Below are 18913 nucleotides of genomic sequence, written 5' to 3'. Positions count from 1 at the left end.
CCATATTTTACTCATCAAAAATCCTTTTTGCAGCAGAGCCTGCAGAACTGATTGTGAAGGCCTTGAAGCAGATTTCTGACCCTGGCAACAAATAATAGCTGAAATGTGATTGGTTAAATGCTGCAATAGAAAACACACATCTTGTCATTTCAGCACAACCCCCGTTGGTTAATATATGTGTGTATCATAGTTGAATGTTGCTTATTTCCATTTAATTTCCAAGCCTTAGATCTCGTCACTGACATAAAATCATATACAATAATCTACAATTATTTTATTTTGAAGTAGTTTCCAATATAAACTATTCCGTAAGTTAAATCATGCTCCGAGTGAAAAAGTACAATTCAATATTTCTTCCTAAAATGTAAAACAAATATTGCATCCAAAGACATGAGAACAGACAAGGCCAGAAACAAACTTATGATTGACCAATAAAAGACAGAAAAAGACATTTTTGGGGGGCACAGAAAATGTTTTCATGAACACAAAATGCCATTCAAGTGCAAATAATCTCTAGCAATAACTACAACATGAAACATACCTCACATTGTCTTCTTAATGCATGTTTTCTGCACCCGCGACAGTGTGACATCACACCGCGGCGATACGCTACTTAAAGTTCACTTGCTCAGTTTATCGTGTTGGATCTGGCTCTCGTTAGGATTCCGGAAGCATCGGCGGAGCGCTCGAACGTGGGAGGAATCCATCGCTAACAAAAAAAATGGTAGTAAACACTAACAAAACATGCATGTCAATATCTGCTGGAGAGTGCCATAGTAGAAGGAAAATGCCACGTTGGGATATCCGCCAATTAGTGGGTGTCTCCGTTGACCGACGAGACGTCCCCCCGCGGCGACGAGCACCGCGACACCCCCCGCTCGGTGTTGTCGGAGCTCGAGCCGCTTTGACTGTGCAGATCGGCGGCCGCGGCGCCGGCGGAGGTCGACGTGGGTTTGGGCTTCTCCTTAAAGTCTGTGATTATTACCGTCAGGTCACCGACTGTTACCTCCAGGTGTTGAGCGCTGCTTCGGTCCACGTTTTTTAACCTTGGTCTGCAGACAGGAAGGAGGCGGACGTCCATTCAGATTATTTTTCAATACAGTGGTACCTCGACCTACGATCTGCTCTACCTACGACATGCTCGAGGTACGATGAACGTTTCGATCGAATAATTCACCCGCGATACGATCAAAATTTCAATATGCGACCAAGCCAGGTGGCCATGACATGAGAGGCTGTTTATCATTGTAGCGCACTGTCTTTTTTTGCCTCATCTCTTTCATGTATAACGGATATCTACGAGCACTGAACGATTTATTCAGACGAGTTTCGACCAGGGAACGCACAACGCGCATGCGCGGGCCAAAAGAGGGCTTTCTGGGTAATGAAGTATACTCGTGCACACAACACCGATAGGCATTGGCACCCTTTCTCAGAATAAAATGTCATTACCCACAATCAATACGTGGGTAGGCTGTTGCATTTCCTGTTTTCCCCCTTAGCCTGTTAGCTCCCGTTGGCAGAGCGATCGCTAATTCAGGACTACTTCTCGTTGGCAAGTGGTCGTGTGTTATCCTATTGTGAGGACATCTGTGTGCATCATTTTCGGAATATTTTGAAGGGAATACAACAGCAAACAGCCCATCGATAGCGAATGTGAGGGTGGAGGCGTGGGAAACAACTAACCCGGCCAGAATGAAGGTAAAAAATAAATAGAATTCAGTTTTGTGTAAAGTTACATTAAACATACGTTTGAGTGTGTCTGTATATATTAATCCAAGTTAATTTAAATTAATTTGTTCCGTTAAGAGTGCGTAGTCGCTCGAGTTACGAAAAGCTCGACATACGATCTCAGTCCCGGAACGGATTAAGATCGTATGTCGAGGTACCACTGTACGATGCATGAATGAATTGTAAAAGTGGAATATAATATTTCCGGAATCATACCTCATCTTTTTTAGGCTTTTCTTTCTCAGCGGGAGTTCCTTGTCACTCTTCTCCGATTTTTCTTTCTTCTCCTTCCTAAGCAGCGTGGGCGGCGGTGCAAATTGTTGATTTACTTGCTGTACAACCAACTGGGAGACTGGCCGTGGTTTTCTATGAATTTTAAGAAGAAAAAAAAAAACATTCTGAACCTCCATTTCTCATGAAACTGCATCCTCAGCAGTATGTAATGTGGCAATTCGGTTACTGTATTGAATTGAAAGCTTTATTGTCACCGTACACATACTTTGTACAATTAGTGTATAGTATATGTAGCTGTGCCAATTTATGTGTTCCATTGATTTTTTTTGTGTGTTGTGTTCATACAATGTTATGAGTTATGTGTATTTTGTTCCTTTTCTTTCTATATTTCTCATAATGTAAACCGCGAACTGCAATTTTGAGTTTAGAGATGACGTCAGGACAAGAAAGGGTGGTCATGTGACCACTTGAAAGATGTGTGGAACTGTTTATTATGGTTTAAGGAGCTCCTAATTGTCCAGTCAGGAGGCACACACGGTAAGAGAAATTGTAGTCGTTGTCTATTATTATATTCCTTTGTTGTATATAGCAATGTTATGCTGGAATATTTGTATCGTTTGAGTTTGTCTCGGTGTTGTCGTTTTTTCATGCTAGGAGGAAATAAAACCAACCCCCGTCATACATTAGTCGATGCGTGGTTTAATTCTGACCCGGAGAAAAGCGTTACGGCAGCTAAAATATACATTTAAAAAAAAAATACATTCGACTTAGACTCCAGCGATCTTAATGTCGTCTTAACACTTGGCAAACGCGTTCGGTTTTTTTATTTGATTTTTTTTGGTGGAAACAAGACTTGAGGGTCTGCTTTCTTACCGAGTTGACGTCCCTTTCCTCACATCACACATGGTGCACTTGAACGCCTCAGCAGTGTTCCTGAAGGTGCAAACGCTACAGTCCCAGTAGCCATCGTCGACTGGCGGCTGCTTCGGCTGCCGTTTCGGCCTTCAAACAGCACAAAACAACAGCGGCGATCTTGTTGTGAAAATAGTGTTCGTGTCAAGTTTAAGGCAAATTGGCTCAGCTACGGTCAATCAACATAGAAGTCGCCCAAACGAGGGCTCTAAACCAGACGGCATTCGCTCATTTAGCAAGCTAGCCGCCATGAAAACACTGCAGTTAAATGAGCTCCAATTTTCCCCAAGATGAATATTCAAGCTTGCAGAGATATCTTCTTTGCGGACTTTGGTTACCTTGTAGGACTCTTCTTGTCGCCCATAGCACACAAGTTGCCGTCAATGTGGTTAAAAAGCTCAAACGTTACCATTTAAATCAAAAAATCAAAAAAAGCTATCGTGTTTTAGCCGCTGCTCAGCTGTGGTTGAAACTCCGGTACAGCACACGTGTCCTGCTTTCAACCAATCACAGTGAATCAGTGACATGGCGTCATCATGCACCGCAATGCCTTTTAAAATTATTATTTTTTGTTTAGGCTAGGAGAAATATGTTTTTCGGTACTAAGAGGAAAACATAACACATGGTAAAATCCGTAAAAAAAAACTTGGTCAAGTATACTCTATCCTCTGACGTATACTCCAGTCCCATAGGTGGCGGTATGCACCACCATTTTGGTTGCCAGCTGCCACTCATGAAGCCATCGACTGTTTAACCACAGGCAAACTTACCGTCATTATTCGCACATGCAGGGATAAAACATTATTTATGTGTAAATACACGCGCTCTCCATATCACGAAATTAGCTATTTTTTTCTCGAGGAGCGAGACAATTCCTGAGGTTATCAGTTTTTTTTCTAGCAGCTATTTGTATGTCGGAATGTATGGATTGTTTGGGCAATGTAATGATGACTGGCTAACCGATGCTAACATCGTTGAATGTTGCTTATTTCCTTTTAATTGCTAACGTTGATTCGCATGTCTTTTTAGCAGTCGAACGCCTACATGGTCATTATAATTGCGAAAAATTGCTAGGCTAGGTGTAGAAAACGGTGTTATTTAATTTTTCTCCCGAGACAAACTATATGTTTTTAAATTTAATTGCACCCAGCTGTAACATTGTGGTCACATCCCCAGCAAAAGTAAGTATTTTTTTCCTGCTATTCCCGTTTTGATAAATTCGTTTAATTCACGTGCAAGCGTTATTTCCCAACATTGGCTGTACACAACCATGACTTACAAACAAATATTAATTACAAAATCGTTTTTTTTTAGTGTCATTTCAACGAAGATGGCATTCGATGCATGCCCGTTATGAGCACTTCGAGCCAATGGATGCAAGAGAGGTAAACTGCTTTGATGATCAAATCTCAAACTTATTTAGTACTTTGTAAACTCGTCTTAGTGCTGAATTATTACATTTATATCATTACAAATGTTTTGGGTGAAATTTAACGATTTGACTTGTGCACATGCATGTTATTCTATGTTTGGGCTGGGCAATATTGCTTTAAAAACCTCCATTTTTTTCATCCAAAAATTAAAATAGCTTTTTTTCCCCACATTATAATTATCTGCTTTTTCCAGTGAACAGTGTGGCCTATATATGAACAAATGTATTTAAAAAAAAAATGGGGATGCTTCTTATAGTCCATGGCTGCCAATAGTCTGAACGTTACGGTAATTTTTTTTTTACATCGTCCACAGGAAAAAATTCAAATGATCACACAGACATCTCCTATTTCAAACCAATCATAGAATTATACGCCACTTTGTTTTTCAGGTGACGGTGCATCAGACAACGCATCGAGTGGTCAACTACGTGGAAAGGGCAGGTCCCATCCACTCTGCCGATAACTATGAACAAGGATACGACAACGACCAATGGTTTCCGGATGAGCCAATCTATCCCGGCAACGAACGTCCCAGGAACAACGATTATCCACGAGATCCGTTTTACGATGGCAATTACCCCAGAAACTCCCACCATCAGGCAAGATAAGACCGGATATCTGAAGCCAGTTAAAGTTCTATTCAATTCACAAGATATTTTCAATATGAAAACAATGCTATGAACACATGCTAACATGACATTTTCAAGATTGTGTCTTTTTTTCCCCCCTTAAGGATCCCCACTATCAACAACCACAGTATGACAGAGACGATTTGAGACACCAGATACGGACAAGGTAATTGTATTTATTTTTTTTTGCTTCTATGGCATATCATTATCAATGTTTTTATTATCTCCACATAAAGCAAACCTGTTTTGGTTCGAGATCCACATTCATGGCAATGTGATGAATGGGTATATTTTTGACGTAATAATTTATCAAAAGCAAGAATGTATTTTTTATCCTCCCATCATCCAAATAATTCAAATTCAAAAAAGTGGCTTCCTCCAATAGATTGAGTAATAAAGAAAGGAGACCGTTAGAGGGCAGCAACTTTCAACTAACTAAAGGATAGTTGTGACTTCAAAACATGGAAGAAAAAAATCATTATACTTTCATATTGTTTTTGCCACCAGACCACGTCCACTAAAATATTGGATAATAATAATATTACATGTTAATTATCTATTTGGCCCATTCTGATCTATTTCAGTGTATTAAAAAAGTCTCCTTTTTACATTGAAACAATTAAAAATACTCCATAACTACTTAGTTACACTCGATATAATTAAAAATACTCCATAACTACTTAGTTACACTCTATATAATTAAAAATAATTATTTAGCTGCCTTTTCACTTATACATATGACATTATTTAATATCAATTGATTTGGCCTACACTTTACCCATAACTGAATGTCCAGTCTGGGTTTAAAAAAGCACTTTTAGAATATAAACTTGAAAGCCTCTGCATGTAAACGCCATTGCTCGTAAATCTCCACCAGGGTCGCTAAGTCCAGCTGTTGTGAACGCAACATCATCACACGTACACTTCTCACCTCAGAGGCAGCTTGAACATGCCAGCAGTTTACGGGCCCCCCACCACCGGCAGTCTGCTTTTCTAGGACTGGTACCAGGCTAGAACGGGGGACAAAGGGCACTACTCACTCTGCTAAAGACCCCCCAGTACACCTCTTTTACGCCACACTAGAAGGAAAATAACCAGACTCCCTCTGTACTCTATATTTTGAGCCAGCATACAGATTTGAAGTGTGATTTAAAGTTGCCGTTTTAGTGTATGATACCAGCTTTATGTCAAGTCAAATGAAATATAATCATATTGCTAATCAGGCTTTCATTGCGGGACATGGGAACTATTACATGGAACATTATGTAGTACCGTATTGGCCCGAATATAAGACGACACCCTCTTTTTCATGACTCAAGTTTGAAAAAAGACTTTTTGAACACCACATTCAATTTTTATAGGCAAAATAATGACAGTACATCTGAAACAAATGATTATGACAATATATCCGAGAGAAAAAGCTGGGTATTTTGCCTCATTCAAATCAAGCAAAAACTGAATATCTGAACGTTTAAATGTGTAAACTAAAGTGCAATCACATTTGGAAATGAAAAGCCTTTGGTTTTTGAAATTTAAATTCATGGACCTAATCTAGACTCATTTCTTATCTGGTACTTGCACTGAAACTCCATTGGCTGCTAACCACTTTAGTCACTTTTTGTACCTAGCTACTTATTTATATGAGCACTTTTAAGATGACTGACACTAATTATACCGGTCGACCTCGTCCAATTACAATGGTTGCAATTCCTCTTAAGCCATAACAAACGTACAAATGCAACGCGGCACATATTTACTCGCATAGGGCGCACTTAAAAGTCTAACATTTTCCGCAAATTGGACCTGGTGTCCAATTAGTTGGTGCACCTTATTCAATATTCTGTGCCCTATATTTATATAGTAAAAATGCGGACATGTTAAGGGGGAATCCGTGCAATACTAGCAGTCGACGATGATGTTTTCTTCTGCTACCAGTGACCGAGACAATCCAGATTAGAGCCGAAATGGCTAAAACCAGATCAGTTTTACAAAAAACGTACTTAATGAAAAAAAATCCCATACAAAAGTTGTCATACGGCGTTCACAATTTGAAATGATCAAATACGGGAAAAACGTTAACAGGTATGACTTATTATTTTCATGCAAAAAACATCGTCTTATATGCGGGCCAAGACGGTAATTGATTGCAATCTATAAATTGGGATTTCAAGGCAAAAACTGCATTTTACTTTCCAATCTTTAACATGCAAGTTCAGAATTGACCTAATCCAACGTGGAAATGTATTTTAGGGTCTGAATCAAGACTCGACAAGCAGCGGCCAATGGGATGATCACACTTAAACATCTGGTCACAGACCTAATGTGGTGAAATGACTTAGTTAACTCTCCGCGGCGGACTAATGCGCGGAAGTCGGTTTACCACAAATCCGGAGGCATGGCTCCGTGCCGTCAACTCCATATTTAGTTCTAATTAAACAGTGCTTTCAATTGAGCACAGACGGCGCTGAGTTGAAAATTGCTCCTTTTACGTTTTTCTTCGGACCAAAAGTGGAAGATTGCCCCCATTCCACAAATTGATCCGTGCGCCTTAGCGACTTTAAATTGACGTCTCGGCGGTTTTGCCTCCCGCTCGTTCTTTTTCGTTGCCATACCATTATCCACTTTCCCTTTTTAAAATCTTTAATGACAAATACAGGGAGTCTGAAATCCTTTGTATGTTCTGTTCTCGCCCTTCTAGCCTTTTATAACCCTTTTTTTTCTGTGCCTCCAGGAAAAATGGTCGACCTGGTCCATATCCCAATAACAGGGGTCGAGGCTACTTTCAAAAGTAAATTTATTCCTTATATTGGCAGTTTCAAAAATGGTTCCGGTCTATTTACCGTGTTATGAACATCCAGTCGTACCTCTACTTACAAAATGAATTGGTTCCAGTATTTTTTGTAGTACTACTTGAACATTTCGTAAGTAGAGGTATGACTGTACTTCTTTGGTAGCAGGATAATGCCGAATTGATTCTTAGCCAAACGTGGTTAGCAGGTCTTAGTTTTTGTAGTGGCTTCCGTAAAAGTTTGACTGCGATGATGCAACTTACAAATGTATTGGTTGCAGTATTTTTTTTGTTGGTACTACTTGAAGGCATTCGTAAGTAGAGGTATGACTTTACTTCTTTTGTAGCAGGATAATGCCGAATTGATTCTTAGCCGAACGTGGTTAGCAGGTCTTAGTTTTTTGTAGTGGCTTTCGTAAAAGTTTGACCGCGATATTGCACGAAAGAAATTGCATTTTGTTGACTCCTTATCTGGGCTGTGGTTTGTTTCAGTCGGGTGGAGCATAACAAATTCAGGCAATTGCAGAATGCAAAAGGCGAATGGGAGCGCCCGTCGGGGAAGAGGAAAAGTGTGCCGCCTGCCAAAAAGAATGCTCCCGCTGAGTCGGACAAAGACCCTTCACGCACTCAGAGTATGTAAGATGTCATTTATATGGATGTTGACGTTCTCAGATGATGGATTGAATGCATAGCTGTGCTGTATTTCTCTTCAAATTGAACTTATTTGCTAGCAAAGATTCAGATAACCAGCACCGCTTCTTGCGATACGTCAGTGGTGAAGGAAATAGCCATTAGAAGGGGGTCTTTGAAAGGACCAAAACTAGCCGAATCATAATGAAGTTGCTCAGCCCTCCCCCAGACCACACGCGTGCAATTAAGTAGAATACACATGGAAGCGTAGCCTACCGAGGAATTTAGTGTCAGTGCTACCATAGTTGGTAAAGTATAAGAAAAAAAAATGTCAACAAACCCTACTGGATTTGTTGTGTTTTGGTACTGGTTTTGCGGGGTTAGGGTCCCAATGTACTATCATTAGAAATTTTAACTCATTTGCTACCAAAGGCGTAGAAGCAATGTTGCTGCTTCTGATCAACTGCTCATGATTATTGAAAAAGGAGCAGAATTAAAAAAAAATGGATGAAAGATAGCAATCTGGGTTCATCAAATCCAGGTCGGTCCACCTGTGTGGAGTTTGAATGTTCTCCCCGGGCCTGAGTGGGTTTTCTCCAGGTACTCCGGTTTTTCTCCTACATTCCAAAGACATGCATGCTAAGCTAATTTAGCACTCTAAATTACCCCTAGGTATGAGTGTGTATCCAAGGCTGATTGGACAGTCTAAATCACAGGTATCAAAGTGCCGGCCCGGGGGCCAAATCTGGCCCGCCGCATCATTTTGTGCGACCCGAGAAAGTGAATCATGAGTTTCTATTTTAGGATCAAATTTAGATAATGATAGATGTACATTACATTTCCTGACTTTCCCCTTTTTAAAATCAATCATTGCAATTTTTCAATCCATTTTTTTTATTTTGTGTTTTTAGTTCAAAAAGCATTTTGTAACATCAAAAAATAAATATACAAATATTTTCCGTTTTCTACTTTAAAAAAATATTTTGTTTCCATTTGAAATAAAAAAACATGATGAAAATACTAAGAAAATACTAAGAATACTAAGAAAAAAGCTCAAATAAACATTGCTTTAGATCTAGAAAAACGGACAATTTAGGGCTTTTGATCCAGTTCTTTTAATCCAATTAAAAATAAAATAAAATATCAAGATATTATATCTAAAATGGTCCGGCCCACATGAAATGGAGTTGACGTTAATGTGCCCCGCGAAGCAACCCGAGTTTGACACTCCTGGTCTAAATTGTCCCTAGCTACGATTGGTTGTTTGTCTCCCTGTGCCCTGTGATTGGCTGGCCACCAATTGAGGGTTTCCCCCGCCTCTGGCCCGAAGTCAGCTGGGATAGACTCCAGCACCCCCCGCGAACCTAGCGAGGAGAAAGCGGTTCAGAAAATGAGATGAGAGATGAGATAGTAGTAATCTATGTATGATTTTTCGCTTTGTATTTTTTTTACCTTTTCCCAATCCATTTTTTTCCCGTCATCGTTCATCGTTTAAACTTCCAATTATAATTTAGGTTTGTATTCACGTCAAAGCATCTGTTTTCAGACGTGTTCCACATTTAAGATGCTAATGACGCTAACTTCAATGCAATTTCTGATGACTGATGAAGCTTTATTAGCTTCACAACTGGACTTCCTCACTGAAAAAGCGGTTTTAACTTTGTGGCTCAACAATGTCACCAAACGGATCTCTGGTGGGGCCCTCATTTCAGGTGCTTTCTTTGGATGCTCGTAAGATTCCGCCAAAAACATACATCACACTTCGGAAAAGATGGTTTCCATTAATTCCAGACGGTAAAGGTCGTTAGACTGGGGCTAAGTAATTTCTCGGCTTTGATTTTCTGAGCCGTGCAAGCATATTTATGTGCTGAAAATGTACTTCTTTGTTGTGCCAACCTTTTGATGATGCAATAAACCAGTGAGAAAACACTTGTACCTCCCACCTCCATCTGGAACACTAATTAGGCCAGTAAAGCATGCTAAAAATGGGGTTCTGCTGATTTGTGTGGGTGGGTGTGTGTGTGGTGGGGGGGTCAACTAGTTTCTTTAAATGCTTACAGGGCCAATGAATAAGTGGCTTAAACTCAATTACAGAGTGATAAGGTGACTAAATACAGTAATACCTTGAGATACGAGCTTAATGCGTTCCGGGACTGAGCTCGTATGTCGATTTACTTGTATCTCAAATCAACGGTTCCCATAGAAATGAACTAAATACAAATTAATTTGTTCCCACACGAGAGAGAGAAAGAAAGCTTGTCTTGACGGATGCGCTCGTAACATAACACATTTTTTTAAATGTAACTTAAATGAACTTAGATTACTATTCACACACTTAAAAATAAGTTGCAATCTTGCGTTATACTAAATTTAAACATGCGTGGCCGACACCAGGCTGTCTCTATTGTATGCTCGTATCTCAAGGCAAATATTTGCTCGGAATTTTCCTCGTATCTCAAATTTCTCGAATGTCGAGGTATTACTGTGATGTAAAAATGTATTTATTTATTAACTTATCTCTTAATGATTTGATTTGGTGATTCTCAATGATCCCATTCACTTTGATTTGCTTTGTACTTTGTGTTTTTACTTTGTTGTTCCGTCTAATCACCCTCTTGCTACTGCCACAATGAAATTTCCCGAATAAAGTAATCCAATCCAATTACCTACTTATTTATGTCTAAAATGTCTTTTTCTGTGTCTGTATTCTCACCCTCTTGCTACTGTGACAGTAAAATTTCCCAAATGCGGTATGCATAAAGTTATCTCATCTAATCTAGTAAAAATTCATATTTTTTTGGCATTTCATTCCACCTGAAGACATGCTTTAATACGATGCTTAGATTTAAAATGATACATACCATGTCATTTTGCCCATTCAGTCTTTTCAGGACCACCAAAAATACATTAGAATGTAGTAGTTAGATAGCGGTTGATTTTACATTGACTTAGCCTAAAGCTAATTCCAGTTAAAACACTGGCGTACATGCGGTTTGTATTTTAACTTTGTCTTTCTTACATACAGGTGAACCTGTTGAAGATTCAACCCCAGCTCCAAATGTCCCCGCCGAGGAACCCCCAAAAACATCGATATTAGCAAAGGTAACTAACATTATTGGCGTCTGTTGCGCTCGTCGCATTGACTTTGTTAACCGTCGACGCGGTGTGAATAATCAAGCTCGTAAGAAAACAAAAACTCGTCGCCACTTAAGAGTTGTCGCTTTATACCTTTGGAAAGGCTTTGAAATCGGAGCCGGTTTTTAAACCCCATGACCTCTTGGCTGACCCTCGACCTTTCCTTTCCAGGAGACCCCCTCTGATTCTGGACCGAGGGAGAAGGGGGTGGGGGAGGCAGAGGGGGAAACGGCCGCAGAGGTACCGGCGGCGGCAGGGGCAGCGGCAGCGGCACCCCCTGCTAGCGGGGAGCCCAAGAGAATCCAAGAGGAAGATTTAAAAGCACGACGGTCAGATGCCATTCAAGCCAAGGCTCTGGAAATTGAGAAGGTATTTCGAGTTTTGTCAGAATTTACTATGGGCCATTACAATAATACTGTAATACTACTTTAAAAAATATATATTAAATGGGTGAATGCTAGCAGTGCCACTATTCAATTTATCTCTGCTTAAAACCATTACGCTTCAATTAAACATTAAGGACTATTTGTTTAGAAGTATAGCAAAGTATAACATGAAGCCAATTATTAATTAGGCACCCAAAAAAAAAAAAATATATATATATATATATATATATAAATATAAATATAAATGTTTAAAGAAAAAAATAAAAATATATATTTTGGGTGCCTATATATATATATATATATATATATATATATATATATATATATATATATATATATATATATATATATATATATATATATATATATATATATATATGTATATGTGTATATATATGTCATGTCATACAGCAAAGTATGACATGAAGCCAATTATAAATTAGGCACCCTAAATATATATTATATATATATATATATATATATATATATATGTGTATATATATATATATATATATATATGTATATATATATATATATATAATGTATATATGTATATATATATATATATATCATGTCATACAGCAAAGTATGACATGTAGCCAATTATAAATTAATATACATACATATATATATATATATATGTATGTATATGTCTCTGTGTTATTATTATTTTTAATTTGATGTACCAAAAATATATATGTATATTCAAAAAAAAAGAAATATGTATATATATATATATATATATATATATATATATATATATATATATATATCTATATATATATATATATCTATATATATATATATATATATATATATATATATATATATATATATATATATATAATTATTATTATTATTATTATTTTTTTGAATTTTACCACTCAAACGGATGCAGGAATTCAACATTCTGTTAAAAATGTGTGCAAAGTGTGTGCTTCTTAAAATCCAGTGGGCTTTCAACACTGTAAAGGCCTTTGGGAACTGTCACTGTGTAGATCAGTTTTTCCCCAAACTTTTTGGAGCTGTGGCACACTTTTTGCATTGAAAAATTCTCAAGGCACAGCACCAGCTGGAAATTTTCTCATTTAAAACTACTTAATAGCAGAAAAAAATGGCAAAGTAGTGAATTCGCAATAAGTGAAGTCCCGATAATAAAGGGATTACTGTACATTGTCATGGTTTTTGCACAGTCAAATTTCATGCAAATCTTGTTGCATACAGCTTTGGGGAAAAATACATGCTTGGATTTGTCTGGTTCCAATGAGTAAGTACCATTCTTGTGGACTACAGTCAAAACCTGTACAGTATACAATAACTTCAACATGTTTTAATTTCAAAATAAAACTCTTCAGTTTGCAAACTCCTGCTATATGGCCATGCACAAACCCCCAGCCCCCCATCCCACCTCCCACCCCTCCGTCCCTCCAAACCACAGTACGTGCCACTTATCTGTTCCTGTTAAAGCAGGGCAGGAATTGGCCCGCGGGTTGTCAGGCGCCCGGCCCACCCACGGTGTGCTATGGTACTCCTTTTTTTATTTTTACCGTTTACCGTTCACATGTTCAACCCGCTATTTTCCCAGCGTTGACATAGAGAAGAGGCGGGAGGGAGGCATCAAGCGCTCATTGTTTTTACGGGAACATCTGCCCCGTGAGTTTTGCGCCGATTAGATCACAGGCACAGGCCAAGGGGGGGTTGGCTAACTTGTAAAAATCAACCTTTATTTTGCAATTATATAACCATACATACGTTGCTCATTTCCATTCCTAGAACAAGAAAGCAGTGAAGTTCATTCAGTTCAGCCATCTTATCCTCACACGGGTCGCGGGGGGTGCCGGAGCCCATCCCAGCTAACTAGTCTGAATCAGTGGCCGATCAATCGTAGGGCATGGGGAGTCTAAGGACAACCAATCATAGCTGGGGTTATGCAATTTTGAGTGTTCGGGTCGCGGGGGGTGCCGGAGCCCAACCCAGCTAACTACCCTGAATCGGTGGCCGGCCAATTGCAGGGCACGGGGAGTGTAAGGACAACCAATCATAGCTGGGGTTATGCAATTTGGAGTTTTTGGGTTGCGGGGGGTGCCAGAGCCCAACCCAGCTAACTACCTTGAATCATTGGCCGGCCAATCGCAGGGCACGAGGAGTGTAAGGACAACCAATCATAGCTGGGGTTATGCAATTTGTAGTGTTTGGGTCGTGGGGGGGTGCCAGAGCCCAACCCAGCTAACTACCCTGAATCGGTGGCCGGCCAATTGCAGGGCACGGGGAGGCTAAGGACAACCAATCATAGCTGAGGTTATGCAATTTTGAGTGTTCAGGTCGCGGGGGGTGCCGGAGCCCAACCCAGCTAACTACCCTGAATCGATGGCCGGCCAATCACAGGGCACGGGGAGTGTAAGGACAACCAATCATAGCTAGGGTTATGCAAACTAGAGTCTTCAACCAGCTAGCCTAGCGTGCATGTTTTGGGGTATGTGGGAGGAAACTGGAGCACCCGGAAGAAAACCCACGCAAGCCCGGGGAGAACATGCAAACATGGGATCAAACCCTCGGCCCCAGAACTGCGAGGCCAAAGCGCTAACCACTTGTCATTAGCCTGCCGTTTTCGGCGATCGTCATTTTTCTATTTGAATTTTCAACCTATTCACCAATCACGTTTTGGCTATTAGGCCCTCTTTGAGATGTCGGCATGGCAGTCGGCTTTTAATTTCAGCTAATGCGTAGCAGCCCCCAATTAGAATGCTTGTTTTGCAGGACCCCCACCTGCATTATTTGAGGCTCACATGTGGGGGCTCTTTGTGAAATCTGGAGAACTCGGGGTCCCAACCTCCTCCCTCTGCTATCCTTACACACACTCTTAAATATGTTCACAATTTGGACCTCCACAAACATCCGATTTGGGTCCAAGCCCTCTTTTTTTCCTCCCAACCCCCCTCCTCTCTACATTTGTCTTCCTTTCAGGGCTCGCAATCAGGTTCAAAATCTCCAAAAAAGTGACTCGCCTCGATCCAAATGTTTTTAAAATGATCTTTCTTCTCAAATTTCTATTGAATTGTACCAATGTTTATAAATAGTCGAAGCAAAACTATTTTTTTGTGCTACACAAGGGAAAAATTGCCCTTTTTTGATGTTCAGGGACCAAATTTTGGACTGAACATAGTGTGTTAACAAATGAAGATTTATTTTGTTTTTTAGATATATTTTTGCAAGCTAGAGCCTTAGAGAACGTCATCAAGCCTAACTTACGGTAACTTCTCCCACAGTGTGGTATTTGCCAAAATACAGTCAATTCCGAGAAGCGATTGAACCGCCACCTGAATTTCTGGCGCGTCACGTTCGAGACTGTTAAAATGATACTAGAAACAAACACGGTGAGTTTTGTATGTACTGGATGGCAGTGAGGACTGTCATTATATGCATCAACACATCCCACAGTCTGGGTATTTCGGTTCTTTGCGGCTGACTCGTCTTTGAGCACAAAGAAGCGTGTTGTACACGGAGAATCACAAGGATTCCACTTGCGCTGATAGCTGTAATAAACGCTGCATCCCACCATAAATGTACATTCTGTAGTTTCCCCACCCGACAAAGCAAAATGTGTTCACTGTAAAATAAGGACTATGCTTTAGTTTCTTAATTCTATCAAATATATAATGTATAAATATATAAACATGTGCATCTCTGTCAAGGGTGTCAGACTCGGGTTGGTTCGCGGGCCGCTTAAACGTCAACTCAATTTCATGTGGGACGGACCATTTTAGATATAATATTTAGATTTTTTTATAATAAATTGATTAAAAGAACTGGATTAAAAGCCCTGAATATTCAGTTTTTTATAGATCTAAAACTGTTTATTTTAGCTTTTTTATATTTTTAGATTTTACAAAATGATTTTTGAACTAAAAACAAAGAAAATATGGATTAAAAAACAGCAATTATCCATTTAAAAGGGGGACATATCAGGAAATTCAATATACATTTGTACTCTGCATTTTAATTTGATCCTAAAACAGAAAGTCGGCACTCATGATTTACTTTCCCGGGCCACACAAAATGATGCAGCGGGCCAGATTTGGCCCCCGGGCTGCCACTTTGACACCTGTGATCTATGTGTATGTCTATGTATATTTATATATGTATGAATATTTATCTATAGGTTAGGTTAGGTTAGAACTTTATTTCATCCCGTATTGGGGAAATTTCTTGGTTGCAGTAGCAAGACAGACACAGAAGACATTGTAGACCTAGTTAAAAAAACTGGAGCCACACACAGGAAGTCTACAAGGTGGGAACCTTCTGCAGACTGAGCCTAAGGTTACCACACAGTCTCTGAGTAGTCTGGAGGTTTTAAAGATCATCTTCCTTGCCTAGATCTGTATGTATATATTTCAGCAACACGCTTATTTATTAACTTATTTTTTACCTATTTATTTATGTCTGAAATGTCTTTTACTGTGTGTATTCTCACCCTCTTGCTACTGTGTCAATGAAATTTCCCGAAAATGGGATGAATAAAGTTATCTAATCTAATCTATCAAAATTGACAAAGGCACCGTTGTAAAATGTCGTTTAAGGATTATCGTATACAGATTATTTTGGGATGGAAACATACTTTAGTTTCTTCAGATGAAAAATTAAATCCGGAGACACAATATAGTTTTAAGGTTAGAGGCATTGGCGCACACTAACGGATGGCCTTAAATTTAGCATTTATAATCTGTCAAAGTTGACAAATGTACCGTTATAAAATGTCGCTTAAAGATTATCTTTACTGGTTATCCTGGTTGGTCAGCTATGTCAGTAATTTTGACCACATCATGACCGTTGAATTATGCCTTGTTGTTTTAGTATAAATCTCTTAATATTTATGCTATTGTGGTCCACGTGACATAAACTTCAATTTATTTAACTCACACGGCCATAGAAGTACTTTTCTGACTGAAATTCAAATTGACGCTTGCACAATTCTAAAGAATCTCTGTAGAAACTAGTACTTGCATTTTGGTATTTTCCTGCAACGGGTACAACTCTGGAATGAAGCCTTTCAACTGGTTAACCTCAGATTCCGATCCAGATTTTCAATGTTGATTTAAGTTGACAAGCCTGCGCTTGCGGTTTTATGACAACCATAATGTCGTTTAGATTGCAAATACTTGACTTTGGTTTGTTTTTGACATGGCTTTGTTGTCAGAGCATCTTTCAGAGGTTGACCACAATCTGGTTTAGCGTAGTTGGAATATCATTTGTCACGATTTTTTAAGATTCCGTAGGGGAAAAAAACAAAGATCTGATTGACATCTACATTAAATGGCTGTTAAATGTGGGAACTAACTGTGATACAAATGTAAAAAAAAATCCATCCCAAAAACATGGAAGCTAGGCTAGCTGGTTGAACACTCTAAATCCTGTGTCAAAGTGACGGCCCGGGGGCCAAATCTGTCCCGCCGCATCATTTTGTGTGGCCCGGGAAAGTAAATGATGAGTGCCGACTTTCTGTTTTAGGATCAAATTCAAATGAAGAGTATAGATGTATATTACATTTCCTGATTTTCCCCCCTTTGAATCAATAATTGTCATTTTTGTAATCATTTTTTTCTGTGTTTTTAGTTCAAAAATCATTTTGTAAAATCTAAAAATACACTTAAAAAAAGCTCAAATAAACATTGTTTTAGATCTATAAAAAAATGAATATTCAGGGCTTTTATTCCATTTATTAAAAAAAAAATCAAAATATTATATCTAAAATGATCCGGCCCACATGAAATCGAGTTGACGTTAAAGCGGCCCGCGAACCAACCCGAGTCTGACACCCCTGCTCTAAATTGCTGATTGGTTGTCGTTTGCCTCTTTGTGCCCTGCGATTGGCTGGCCACCGATTCAGGTTGCCTGAAGTCAGCTGGGATAGGCTCCAGCACCCCACGTGACCCTTGTGAGCATAAGTGCTTCAGAAAATGAATGCATCTTGTTTTTTTTCAGTTAGCTTTACCTTTCCTGCCAATTTTAACTCCATATATTTGATTGTATTCTGAAATTAAAATGTAAATTTAAAGAAATTTATAGTAGTAGAACGTAGAAATAAAAATTAAAAAAAGACACCATTTCCACTTTAGCTCGTCTTAGGCTAACTTTTGCCCTCCTCACTATAATGGAAGAATAATGAAAATTGATGATACAATTATTGCTGTAGTGATTTATTTTTTATTTGTTATTTTTTTGAATGCAGGATTACCAACAGGATTGCGAGACGTTTGTCACGGTGGTGAAAATGCTGGTGTCTAAAGAACCCACGTTGGAGAATCTTCTTCAAAGTGCCCTAAATGCCAACCTATCAGAGATGAAACAGCAATGCTTGGCTTCCTTCAAACAATATGTCAAAGAACTCAATAAGGTATTACTGGTTGATATTTCCACTTAATTTGGAAAAACAACCTTTTTTTTCACCATTGTTCCAGTGAATCAATTTTTTTTTGGGTATTAGTTCTCTTAATCTTTCTTATTCTTATACATTTGTGCTATTTAAGATGCCATTTTGTGTTACAAACTTGGTTCAAACAGTTGAATTAACAGTGTTAATTGTTCAGTGTAGTGAAATGGTTATATATATTTTACGGTAAAATGAGTTTATTGTGACAATCTTTAGGACGCTCAGAAAAAAAGCTAACTTTCTCATTTGACTATACAGATTTTTTAAAGTGCATTTATTAATCATTTGCATTTCTGGACGTTTACGGCAAATTTATATGATTAGACTGCTTTGGTGTGGTCAATTCCACCGTTTTTATGTTGCCGAAAAATTGTTCACTTTTAAAAAATGTAGCAATGAAACTGTTCAATCATTTCTTTAGGACGCATTTTTGGTGATTTCAATATTTAATCAATACTTAATCTGTTTCGTGGGACCAATCTAAAACCGGCGTCGGCCTATTAGCTACAAAAGTCTATTTTAAGTGCATGGTACACATGTTTTATTTTAATTGAACATTAATAAACATTTGGACTTTAACTGGAAGGATTTTTATTTATTTTTTGACA

General features: G+C 38.7%; 2 protein-coding genes across 6 annotated transcripts in view; one reads left to right on the top strand and one right to left on the bottom strand.

Moving 5' to 3' along the window:
- Positions 1 to 254: 254 nt before the first annotated feature.
- On the bottom strand, positions 255 to 3398 carry LOC144071101 (YY1-associated factor 2-like). Its single transcript, XM_077595921.1, has 4 exons — positions 3216 to 3398; positions 2839 to 2967; positions 1948 to 2097; positions 255 to 1052 (listed from the first exon to the last, which is right to left on the bottom strand). The coding sequence occupies exons 1-4, from the start codon at positions 3287 to 3289 to the stop codon at positions 812 to 814; spliced, it is 594 nt and encodes a 197-aa protein (XP_077452047.1). The 5' UTR covers positions 3290 to 3398; the 3' UTR covers positions 255 to 811.
- A 188-nt stretch (positions 3399 to 3586) lies between these two features.
- LOC144071100 (uncharacterized) overlaps positions 3587 to 18913 on the top strand; it is a 43184-nt gene continuing 27857 nt past the window's right edge. For 3 of the 5 annotated variants that reach the window (XR_013299549.1, XR_013299550.1, XM_077595918.1), the window contains exons 1-9: positions 3588 to 4058; positions 4192 to 4262; positions 4700 to 4909; positions 5044 to 5105; positions 7671 to 7727; positions 8220 to 8359; positions 11383 to 11459; positions 11664 to 11861; positions 18105 to 18269. Coding sequence is in view for 3 of the 5 variants with exons in the window: in XM_077595918.1 (XP_077452044.1) it covers position 4058; positions 4192 to 4262; positions 4700 to 4909; positions 5044 to 5105; positions 7671 to 7727; positions 8220 to 8359; positions 11383 to 11459; positions 11664 to 11861; positions 18105 to 18269 (981 nt within the window). In the remaining 2 variants the exon portion in view is untranslated. Of the gene's footprint in view, positions 4059 to 4191; positions 4263 to 4699; positions 4910 to 5043; positions 5106 to 7670; positions 7728 to 8219; positions 8360 to 11382; positions 11460 to 11663; positions 11862 to 18104; positions 18885 to 18913 lie in introns of those variants that run through there. The other 2 variants (XM_077595917.1, XM_077595920.1) reach the window with 2 other exon arrangements.

The sequence above is a fragment of the Stigmatopora argus genome, chromosome 3 (genome assembly GCF_051989625.1).
Source record: "Stigmatopora argus isolate UIUO_Sarg chromosome 3, RoL_Sarg_1.0, whole genome shotgun sequence".
NCBI lineage: Eukaryota > Metazoa > Chordata > Actinopteri > Syngnathiformes > Syngnathidae > Stigmatopora > Stigmatopora argus.
Note: the sequence above shows the minus strand (reverse complement) of the source record. Positions and strands in the feature narration are given on the sequence as shown.